This window comes from Uloborus diversus, chromosome 9 (assembly GCF_026930045.1).
Source record: "Uloborus diversus isolate 005 chromosome 9, Udiv.v.3.1, whole genome shotgun sequence".
In the NCBI taxonomy this organism is placed as follows: domain Eukaryota; kingdom Metazoa; phylum Arthropoda; class Arachnida; order Araneae; family Uloboridae; genus Uloborus; species Uloborus diversus.
This window is the reverse complement of record NC_072739.1, coordinates 27,652,183-27,665,046: the sequence shown is the minus strand read 5'-3', so window position 1 is coordinate 27,665,046 and position 12,864 is coordinate 27,652,183. Positions and strand designations below refer to the sequence as shown.

At 35.5% G+C, this 12,864-nt stretch overlaps 1 protein-coding gene across 1 annotated transcript in view; it reads left to right on the top strand.

Moving 5' to 3' along the window:
* The window catches only part of LOC129229489 (capon-like protein), a 109,976-nt gene that overhangs the window by 78,773 nt on the left and 18,339 nt on the right, over positions 1-12,864 (top strand). The window contains exons 4-5 of the mRNA XM_054863807.1: positions 7,094-7,233; positions 8,744-8,938. Coding sequence (XP_054719782.1) covers positions 7,094-7,233; positions 8,744-8,938 — 335 coding nt within the window. The remainder of the gene's footprint in view (positions 1-7,093; positions 7,234-8,743; positions 8,939-12,864) is intronic.

Here is a 12,864-nt window from a genome sequence, read left to right as displayed (position 1 = left end):
GACCAACCAGATCCAATGGCTCGTATAACTCAGCAATTATAGATAACATTGTTCTTTTTGTCAAAGTGATTGGAATATCTTTAATGCTCGAAAGAAAGTGAAAATTATCCTTCATAGGATTCCATGACAAACCCAATGTCTTTACGGATGTGCTTTCATCTTTCCCAAAGACATATTCTTGATCATCAGTCGATGCATGCGAAAGTAGCTCACGATTGTTAGAGCTCCATTTGTACAAGTGCATTCCACCGGCATTCAACATACCTATAAGTTGCTGCTGAATTTCTAAAGCAGTGTATGTCCGCTGCACCGCTAAGTACATCGTCAACGTAAGTCATTTTTTACTATTGGTGATGCTAAAGGATATTTATCCCTTTCATCTTCCGCTAGTTGTAGAAGAGTTCGAGTGGCTAGAAATGGCGCACAAGATGTTCTGTATGTTACGGTTGTCAAACGAAAGGTTTTGATCGTATCCTCATTTAGTTCTTTCCAAAATATTCTGAGTAGGTCTTGTTGCGATGGATGTACTTTGATCTGTCTATACATCTTCTGTACATCGGCTGTAAAAGCAATGATGTGCTTGCGAAATCTAAGTAGAGTAGATCAAAGGGGATCTTGAACAGTTCCACCTATCAATAAGATAACATTTAAAGATACTCCATTCGAAGTTTTAGCAGACGCATTAAATACTACCCTCAATTTAGTTGTACTTTTTTCAGGTCGGAATACTCCTTGATGAGGAATGTAATAATGAGGATTTGGCAGAGCATTTTCCTTTACTTCCTCCATATGTCCTAGGTGTTTATATTCTGCGAGAAAATCGTGATACAGTTCTTTGACGGCAGGGTTCCTCTTTAGTCGAACAATGGATCTCTGCAGCCTTTTAACAGCCAGATCTTTAGATAAACCTAGATCCACCCTATCTTGCATCATGGGCATGCATACTTCATAGCGACTGTTATTATCTCTAGTGTGAGTAGCATTAAAATGTTCCATACAATATTTCAATTCATCGCTCATGGGCACTTTTTCCAGCAAAGCTTCGACTTCCCAAAAAGACCTCAATGTTTTGTCTAGTTGTGTGTCATCGACAGCTAAGTGACATACAGTGTTGCATGTTGTGTCACTTGGAACACTACCAGTGACTAAATATCCGAAATATGTATTTTGAAGCAAGATTTGACTATTCTAATTTGAGTCGGTTTTAAAATTTCGAAGAAAGTTTTCGCTCCTAGCAAAATATGTAGTTTAGATGGTTAAAAAATTCTAGAGTCTGCAAGTTCGATACCCGATGGTAAATGTATGTTGCGAACATCTATTTTTTGAGCAGGTGTTAAATCAGTAATCTTTGAAACGACTAAGAATTCAATTTCTGTTATAAATTCTTTATCCTTATTGGAAATCACTGTATTTACCCGTTGCCCAACAGTTATTAACGAACCATTTAATCCGCCAACTGGAATATTAATTTTATTTCTTTTTAAACTAAGATAAGAAGCGCACTCATTAGTCATAAATCCAGATTGACTTGCTGAGTCTAAAATCGCTCTCATTTCCCTGTATCGGCCATGGATATCTTGAACATGAATAATGGCTGTGCTGAGAAGAACGAATGTTTTTTCTGTTTGCGAAATGAAGTTCTGAATAACTTTCTCGTTACTTTTATTTACGAGGAGTGTAGCATCTCCAGATGAAACCGATGGCGACGCTTGATGGGGGAAAGCAGGGGCTGAGAGATTTAAGCTATCGGAATTATTTGTAAGTGGCGAATGACGAATGTGTTTTGAAAAAGATCTCAGATCTGGTTCATGCAAAAGAGAATGGAGCTTCTGCTGACATTCATTACATTTTGATTTAGAACTGCAGTCAATTAATTTATGAGATGAATTTAAGCAATTCAGGCAAAGATTTTTCGATTTACAAAAGTCAAACCTTTCACACACTTTCATTTTCAAAAACGATTGGCATTTATACAAAGAATGATTTGAATCACAAAGTATACAATATTGAGAAGCAGAGTGAATAAAAAAAATGATTTAGATTTGTTGGAAGGGTATACATTTTTCCATAATTTTTCGAGGCGTTCGATACCTTGGGTTTTGCATCACAACAAATAGCATTCAAATTTTCCAGCACTTGATACCGTTTATCTAAGAAAGTCATAAAACTATCCCAAGTAGGCACTTCGTGAGAATCTACAGATAATTGAAACTGCCTGTGTATCTAACTTTGAGCAAATTAAATGTATCAACAAAATATCAACAAAAGTTGTTGCGTTCAAATTTTAACACACTTAAAGCGCGAATATTTTTCCGCAAATTATCAATATGAATTCGAAGCTCTGTAGGATTCTCTTTATTTATTGCTTTGTAATTAATAATACTTTGTACATGGCTATCAACAATTAACTTTGTGTTTTCATAGCGAAGCGTAAGAGCTTTAAACAACGAATCGTAATTATCAGTCGGCGACTGTACTTGTTTTGTAGCGCCTTTCAAAGACGCATTCAAATAGTGAAACTTTTGGGAGTCAGATAAGTTCGGATTACTTTCAATTAAGTTCTGAAATTGCTGCTTAAATGAGCTCCAGTTACTTAATTGACCATCAAAATAGGGTAATGGAATTTCAGGTAAACGAATATTTTTACTATTTTCAACTGCAACATTAAATTTATCATCTTCAATAGATTTGTAAAGACAGAGTTTCGCACTCACCTGAAATTCTTAAATATTTTCATCCAGTTTTGCTAATGAATTTTCTATTTTCTCAAATTCTTCGTCATCTGCTATATCATAGTAATCCTGTTTTAAAGTTTCGAAACGACTTTTATGTCTTCTAAAGAGTCCAAAATAGCACGAAGTTCACTTTCTGTGAGAGTTTCTAAAGTTTTTGCCGAAAGTTTGGCTAGTTGCGTACGAATGCTGTTACTTTTTCGATTTAAACTTTTGATGGTAGGCATTGTTCGTACTATCTCCGGCTCTATCGGTCCAAAATGTAAGGCGATAGAGAATTTTTTTTTTTTTTTTTTTTTGGTTCAAAGACACAAGATCAACGAAGAAACATATTTATTGCTAACTATCAACTATGCATTGGGGATATTCCCGCAATTTGTGCGCAAGTGCACATCAACTCCAAACCGAAACCAACATCATAGCGAAGAGAACTGTATACGAAATGTTCTATAGCAACCCTTTGGGAGTATTGGCGCGCGTGGCGAATGCGGATTCTCTTTTATCATAGCATTGGCGCCAACACCCGTAACAAGAAGGAAACGTGCGCAGACGATACTTTAGTTCTACAGTTTCCAACTGCAGCAATTTCATTCGGATAGTTTGAATCGTTGCTGCGTTGTACGAGAAAAAAATAGCGCTGCAACTGGAAACGTACTCCAACGTTAAAGTCCGTGGAACAGTAAGTTTTTTGTGAGCAAAACTTTTAATAAGTACAGAGACATCGTGAAATATCGGCAGTGTATGAGCCACGTGCAATGTCACGTCCAGCCATTGTGAAATGGTGCCAGCAGTTTGAAGATGGTCGCACAGACCTGGTCTGGCAGCATCCACCCTACAGTCCCGATCTGGCGTCCTGCGACTTCCACGTGTTCAGCAAACTCAAAGAACATTTGGGTCGAAGAGAATTTACCAGCGGTCACCAGGTTCAGACAGCTGTTCTAAGCTGGCGCAAGGACCAGGGAGCAGATTTCTATCGCCAGGAAATCGAACGATTAGTGATACGGTCCGACGAATATCTGCAGCGACTGGGAGATTTTGTAGTAAAATAGAGTGATGGTATTTGTGTCATATTTTATTGTAGCGCACTTCTCAAAAAAAATGTTTTTTTTTTTTTTTTTTTTTTTTTTTTGACCTAAATTGTTAGTGTAACTTACTTTTTCTTACTTTTTCAACGCCCGTAGTACATTAAAAAATCTTTTTTTCCGAAGAACCAGCTCTAATATGCAACACATGCAGTGTCAATCAGTGTTGCATATCCCTTGGAATTGTCCAATTTTCAAACATATTCGTTTTAAATTTTTCAATCAGCTTCATCCCTCTTTGAATCACTACTAAGGGACACATCTTATCTCAAACTGTTCCCCTTCTTTCAGGAGATTGGATTTCTCTCTTTAATTCAGCGTTCATACGTATGTGTTTGTTTTGTTATTGATTTTTCTATCTTTCCCAAAATGGTTTTTCAGTTTATTTTTTCGGTTCGTTTTTCAAAATTTAAAACATAGTTAAATGTGTTTATTTCGGCGAAGCTTTTAAATATTTTAGTAAGGTTACCATAATCCCAAGTTTCATTTTCTAATTTGGATTTTAGTTATCATAGATTTTCCTTACGGATGACAAATGTGTAGTTCCAAATTCAATAAACAATCCATATGACCATTAATTAACAATTCCCCTTTTCTGAACCTAGCGTTCAGTATTTTTATTTTTCGGTTCAGAAACTGCAGTTAAAGTAATGCCTGCGAAAAAACGATTACAAATAATTAACTTTTTTTTCTTCACTTAAATCTTTATTGTCAAGACCTGAAACATTGGTCAAAATCTTTGCTATTCACAAATATCTCCGTGAAATTTATTTATAAATAAGCTGCTAAGTTTTACTCCAGCAACATTAAAATGACTACGCTGACTCATTTCTTGTTGTGATGGTTCTGATAACAAAGGAAAATCAACACGTGATTCGGAAATCTTACGTGTATGTCTAAAATAGCTACCCAGCGAGATTTACCTTTGAGGCAATGAGAAGCAAAGGGATGCAAGTGGCAAAATTAAAAATTTGGATATAACCAGTACGCATGGTAGGTGAACCTCTCCTCTGTCTTGAGGTAAGAAATGGTACTAGTAGCCCTGGTAGTTGCTGCTATACAGCATGATTTAGAAAAAAATTTAAATGAAAGCCTGCCTAGGAGCAAATCTTTAAACGGATTTTACTCAAAACTTGAAAATGTCTACTTGCAATCTCTTTGCTTCTCACTGCCTCATTTGATAATTCGTTATAATCGATAAAATTTTCAAATTCTCTTTCTAACGAACTAGCACTGATAATAAGATTCTCAATTTTATTATCAATTTCATTGATTTTTTTTCCTTGATTAAATTACTTGGTGCTACTTGTTGTAGTTCAACATCAATTTCATTCATTGATTTTGTTTTCCACGTTTTCATTGCAGCCCTATTTAAGCCTTGCTATTTTGTTCTCTTTATCCTAGCTCCACATTTTGAGATTTTTTACACAGAAATTCAAAATCTAACTGGAACCATTGTTATAGCCGATTTATTTGGAGTAGCAACTGCTAGTTCTCGGCGAAGACGCACCACTATTTACTGGAAATAATGACTTCAAGGTGGTTTATAATAATATTTTAATTCTGAGCTAAGAAGAACTATACACAGTTCTATTTATATTAATGGAAAGATTAACGGACTTCGTTATAAACAAATGACGTTCATTATTTAACCTTTCGTGTGTTGCCAAACGACAGTAACTAAAAGTTTCAGTCCTTTCATGAAGGGGAATTTAAATGGAGTAGTCAATTCTCCGCACGATTAGTTTCGACTTCGATAAGTTTCAAAAAGTTATAGAACCTACCATCGTTTTTTGCATTACTTGTACTGATTAATCGTATATTATGATGTCAAACACAATTATTCCCCATAAGAAATCTTTACCAACGGATCAAAATCAAGTGATCACGTCGCATTTGCGGCAATAATTGATGATCAAATTATATCACATAAACTAAGCACTTGTTCCATTTTTAACTCCAGTATCAGAGCCACTTTCGTAGCATTACAATTTTCTCATGAAATCATATGTGGGTGATCTACACTGATTTGATAGAGTTCAGGGAAAGCTATCACTTCCTGCAACAACAACAGCCATTCTTTGGTTGCTCTATCATATTTAAAACACAGTCTGAAAGAATAATTTTAAAATTCCTCTTAAAATCATTGGTCTGCATCGCAGACAATGCGGCAGCTATTACAGCTGCCAAGACTGCAAACGTCCATGTCAATGATCTTGATTCTTTCTATGACATTAAAAATTCCGCCTTACAACTATTGGAAACGAGCCTGAAATAAAGACACGTAAAATTAATTGCACTCCATCTAGCCCGTGACGAAAGTCATCGAAGATCATCAGAAGAGAACAAGTTTTGATAGCCAGACTTCGTACTGGTCATACTAGATTTACTCATAAGCATCTTTTTTCTTCAGACCCAGCTCCAATAGGCAACACAGTAACGTCAGTCAGTATTGCATATCTTTTTCAATTGACAAATTCTCAATAATATTCGTTTTAAAATTTTTAATTAGCTGCATCCATCTTTCAAGGAACTACTGCAGGACACTCCTCATCCCAAATTATTTCCCTTCTTTCTGAAGATTAAATTTCTCTTTAATTTAGAGTTCGTCTTTATGTCCTTTTCGTCTCGTATTCGTTTGTTATTCATGTTTTTACGTTACTAAAAAATATTTTTTAGTTTTGTCTTTTGGTTTTTCTTTTGAAATTTTAAACTTCATTGCTCTGTTCATTTTCTAGAAACTTTTCAGAAGTTTTATGTCATTGTTTTAGTGAATAATTCGTCGTAAGTAATAAAAACTAAACTGATACTTAAAAAACTATTATATTGACTTTGTAACACATTTACATAAATTAAAACTGAATTGTAAATCCAAAACCATTTTTGTTGAATAAAGAATTCGCGAGCGCATTTGCATGTTGGCGCAGACATTCCAGAGACAATTTTACTTTATTTTTGGCATTTGTTCCTTCTTCCTTACACCTGTTTTGCGCACTATAGCCTATCAAGGCCATTGCGCCATATATAAAACCTAATAGAACCAACCAACCAAGTTTGGTACTCAAATAATTATGTTATAAAATAATCTTAAATAATATAATTTCCAAGTTTTCTCCTGCTGGATACCTGGCTGCGTTGGCATGTCAAGCAATGAGGTGGCTGACTTTGCAGCTAAAGCTGCAAGTGCCGAGGTCGATAATCTTGTTCCTTTCGGTGACATAAAAAAATATGTCATACTATTTCAGATTCGAATTAGACCAGTTACTTTTTCCCTCCCAGGTTGTTCATCTCTTGAGTACACTTCCTATCAACGAAAGTGCCAGCAGCGAAGTTTTAAAATCAGTGCAGGAGACGAAAAATACTTGGACTCAGCGGGTTCTCCTCCTGAAGGTGCTACAATGCGCTGCCCAATTATTGAAGTAAGTTTCATTTGGACACAATAATAGCGCTACTTGAACTTTTTGAGTTTGTTGGAAAATGATTAATGATTATCCTCGTTGAGTAAACGTTTGTTTCAAAATATTTAAACACATTCAAGACATCCTGCGACAATCATAAACATTTTTGGACAAGGAAAGTGTGGTGGCGAGAGACGTACGGACAAAGCAAATTAGTCTCAAAATCAGAAGTGCACGAATAGAGGTGTAGGTATGGAATACCAGGCAGGGGGGCATGCTTAACGCAAAATTTTACTTTTAAAATGAAACAAAATCTAAAACTGAATAAATACGTTTCTTCTTGAAACTCCATACCGCAGATTACACACACAGTCATTTCATAGAGTTCATGTGCCGAATAACGCTTGGCAAAAACTTTAAAAAGCAGCCGATTTGCATCTTTAAAAGTTCATTGTCCGGGCATTGTTCTCGCATGTTGCCACAAAGGTATTGGCCAAACCCCTCGGTTGCCTTGCTGCCATTTAGGGCTAGTTTTGTTGAAAGGCTCAAAAGATGTAAAAAGCGAGTTTGAGGAGGCATTCTTAAATGATACATGACCTCTGGCCAATTTTGTTCTCCTCCACATTAAATGACTGGGGTGTTCGTTACGTCAATGCAGTACGATAGGGAGTTTTTACATCTAAAGGTGTTGAGGACCTACAAGCTTCGCGATGAAACAGCCTTTGGCCAATCAGAAAGCCTTTTGTATTTTATGGTGGTGTCGACTTAGTATCTGTAACATCTGAAAGTGTATACGCTTCAAAAATTGCCACCAGTGCTGCATATGTGATGACATTTCGCGAAGCGGATTTCACACTGCTTGATCCGCCATGAAATGTTTTATTTCCACTACAATGAAACTGTACAGAACGTGAGTCGAATTTCCATTTTCAACTAGCATGGCCAAAGAATAGAGAAGGAAGAGAATATTTTTTGAAAAATATGTTATAATTTTTCTGTTTAAAAACTAAAATTTACCGCCTTTCAACGGGAACGTAGGCAGAATTGATCGCAAATTCCAAGCAGCCCATTGCGGCATCCAGAGGCTACAGTTTGACCTTTGTTTGGAAGCATCAATCTAGAATATATTCAATGAAGTTGGAGGTTACAAGCTTTCTATAAAAGCTGATATTACTTTTACATCGTTACCAGTGTTAAACATTTTCCTTTTATTTTAAAGAACCGTACAAAAAATTAAAAAAACTTTCAGACAACCAAACACCTTTTTGACATGTGTATTAGCATACTCAAAGCATTAGTTATCTATTTTGTTTTCCTAAAAAACTTTTATTTCAAATTTAATGTATTATTGCTTACTGATTAATTTTTATGTACACAAATTGTAGTAGTTCTTATAATTGTTACTCGATGCTGTGAATTACGAAAGAAAATATTCATATTTGTCTCTCAATTAACTAACCACGAAGAACAGTTTGTAAAAGAGTTGAATGCCATATACCCCTTTCAAAAAATTTAAATATTTCCATTCCAGTCAAGGGAAGGGAACCAAAATTGCAATCTGTCAGATCCTCAAGAGGATACGTATCCGAGAGGCTCACAGCATCAGATTCAGCTCCTCAAGTATCAACTGGACCAACAGAATCAACAGACACAAATGGCGCTGTTTCAGGTGCAGCTCCTCACAGACCAAATGGAAGCAGAGAGCAATGCCAGGCGAAAAGCCCAGGTGACACAACCTTATTGGACTTATTTTCTTCACCCCTTCCCCCCCCCCGTATCTTTTCCTCTAAAATCTCGTAAAAATGTCTAAGTAAGCAATATTACTGAATTAGATTTACTGTCATATCAAAACAATATTGCAATTGTGATTTAATTAAAACAAAGAAGTCAAATTTACCTTCTAAAAGTTGCTGCGATTTTGGATTTCGCCGGTTCGGCTTTAATTTGTTCGTATTTTCATTTGATAAGCCAGTGTTTTTTATTTGTACGGAATTCAATTCATTCATTAAAGTTGCTAATGGTGATTCTAAATCAGCAAATCTAACAATGTCTTTTAACATAAGTTGGGCGTCTTCCATAATTGTATTTTCAGTAGCAGTTTTTGCTTTTTGCTTTCCCAGCGGAATTCCTTGAGAGCAAAGTCAATATTTAGTTGATTGAGGTAAGTATATTTCACATGTGCGATGATGTCCCCTTCAACAAGATTGCAGCTGGAGATCCAGGAATTAGGATGGCAGCTTTTCATCCATTAAAGCTAATATATATATATATATATATATATATTATATATATATATATATATATTATATATATATTATATATATATATATATATATATATTATATATATATTATATATATATATATATATATATATATATATATATATATATATATATATATATATATATATAATATACATTAGGGTGGTCCTTATTTTTGAAGTTATATAAATATTTTATACGTGACGCCCCTTCATTTTGTTCCATTATACAAATAAATTATCCTTGCAAAATTCCATGAATTCCACTCGTGTCCTTAGGGCCCCCTTTTTTGAGGTTCGAAGAAAAAATTGCGAATTTTCTCATTTATGTAAAAATATTCTTACGCTTTATATTTAAAGTAATTTTGAACCTCAATAGGTGCTTCTACTTCTAGACCGACGATTCTCTGACTTTCATTCTGTAAAATTTTACGTGTTACAAAGGGTACATGTTCACCAAAGATCTTGGTTCTGGCATACCGCTCTTCTGCGCTCGTTCCAAACCAAGCAGCAGGTGAACGTTTCTTTCCACCTATATGGACACAAGGGATTCTATAGGCCATTAATGAATGATCTTTGAAAACAACAAATTGGCTCCTGTAGGCTTCGGGGGTGTTGATTTCCTGTGTATGTAACAGGTAGTGGCTCTTGAAATTTCTTTTTTGCAGTCATTGCAGGTCATAACCTTTTTGGTCCCCTCCACATGCACTATAGAAACTGTAAATTGGATCTTCATTCAATACATCCTTTTCTCTTTTTTCGAGAAGTTGTAGGTTCGTCGACGTCTGATTCATTGCTGCTATCTAAATTTTCCATTGTCCGCACCAAAATCAAAATAATACCATGGAAAGACAAGAACTAATATGCGCAGTCTGAATTTCTTTCAGTACTTACGTTAGCTAAAAATATTTTGGCGACATTTGGCAAATTTTTTCTTAATTTTGTGAACTTGGCGCATTATCTAAAAAGCTTGACATGGTTGCCTACCAAAGTTGCCAGAGTAGAATCTTAGGTTTTCAACATAGATGTTTGGATTTTGAGTAAAAATCTTATGTTTTGGCTTTTATTCATGAAAAAATAATTTCACTGAATATATTAAGCAGAAAACATACTATTTTCACTTAAATATATCTTTTCGGCTAAGCAATCTAAATTGGAGGCTTCTTTCATGATCCAATTTTGGGAATTGTGAAAAATCCCGATGCCTTTGTGCTGTGGTGGTTATGTCAGAGGTGGTATATTCACTACATAACTCGGTTTTAGTTGATCACTGTTTAATACACATATTTACTCGTTCACTCTTCCCGTGACAATCTTGCTCTGACTGCCAGTGCTGATTCTTAGTTAGCCTTGTGGGAGTTCAAGTGGTTGCGCAATTGGGGTTTCCACAGTTGCGCAATTGGGATTTCTCCTTTTGCATGAACTGATCTAATGAATTTATGGGTTTCCCACACCTTAGTTGCAATGATAAATGACTGTGTTTTTCTTCTTTTGCTTTTTTTTTCTTTGTTTTTAATACGCCGCTAGTCCTTTTTGTCAAGTAAGTAATGGAAGGAAGGTTACATTCAAAAAAAAAAAAAAAAGTTATACCTATATTTGACCAATGTGTTAAAAGGTAAAAAAATATCAGAATAAGACAGTCAGAAAAGTTTTCTTTTTTCTAAAATTTTTTAATCAAGGTTGCACTCCTCCGTACTCCAAAGCAATAGCGCTGCACGAAGCGAAATAGCACGGTGATTCCAACAGGAACGGAAGCCCCCTTAAAAAGAGAACCTAAGGGGAGCTCGTAAAAGGAACAAAATTACATTTTTTATGTCTTAGAGCAGTGGTTCTCAAACTTTACGGCTTTGCGACACCTATGAACATTAATGTGGGTTTCACGTATCCCCCCCCCCTCCCGCTATCACCCCAACTATATTTGATCAATACAAGTATAGTGCAATCGGAAAATCGGGATTTAAAACTGAAGCAGGCTATTAAGTGAAAGTATAGTAAGTTCGTACGAAAAATTTATGTATTACTACTACGCATATATCTTTATTTTGAGCGTGTTATTATTAGAACTCATGAAATCAGAGAAGCAAAGAACTAATACACATTAATTTGAGGAAATCTATGATCTAAGTAAGATTGACATTGATTGTTTGTGATTGATAAACTTCTGAATGTTAGGTTGTAATTAACGCAGTGCATCAGATTACTTTCAATATCTTCTTCGATGCTTTGACTTCGTATGTGGTGCTAATGCTGAAAATTCAGATTCACTCATATGTAGATAAAAACTACACCAACAACCTGAAAAAGGCGATAACGTCGAAAATATTCACATGTGACCACACAATTGAACAAATTATTATTAGTTTTACGTTTTCATTTTATTTTTTCTTAACATGTACGCCTCCCAGTACACCCTTATTCGCCCACTAGGGAGGTGTGCACCTCCCCCGCCTCAGTTTGAGAACCCCTGCCTTTGAGCGAGCAGAAAAACTTGCACCCCCAGTTTGTTTTGACGTGCAGTGGCGGATTTAAAATATCGCAAATGTTGCAATTGCGAGGGAGGCCCCATGACCATAGAGGCCACGTTGGAGTTACAAAAATGCTTCTGATAAATGTTTTACAAGTTCCGTGATAGAAAAGAGGGCCCAAAATTGTATTTCGACGGGCCCCAAACTTGTAACTCCGATGAAGGGATACAGAAAAGATTCATATTACAAATATCAAATATCTAAAAGTTAAAAGTTACAGTCGGGTCAACGGGAATCTAACAAAATGTCACAAAAACCGGTTTGGGCATCTCATATTTGTTTCCAAGCTGGTCTCCAATTCAGCAAAATATCACCAAATGATCGTCAGTCTAAGACGTTATATTAGTTTTTCCTTAAAATAAGTAAATATGCCTATTAGAACACTCGATTGAAAACAAAAAGGGAAATGCAAAACTGAAACGTCCGCAGACCCCACATTCGAAATTTCAACTTTCTACAGCTTACCATTTTTGATTTGTGACTTATGAGAGATACATACGCACATCTAGCCGCAAAAATCAACGCAATAATTAACTTGTTTGTACTTGAATGCAACATTAAACTTTCTTTCAAGGGGTGACTAAAATAGAAACTCATTATGAAATTTAAGTAAAATTTTTTTTATGAAAACGATAACTCCCTTTACTTTGTATTAATAAGGAAAACAGCAAAGGTCCTTTTTTTTTCGAAGACATCGGCGAATTCCATCGGCTTTTCGATGTTATTTAAGGCCGATGGGCCGATGTTTCCTCCCAAGTTAGCATCGGCCGCTGATGGCTAAATTGTTGAACCATCGATAGAGTCTTATACTTTCGTCAAATCTGATTCGTTTCGTTTTATTATAAAAATTCCGCAGCGCTTGACG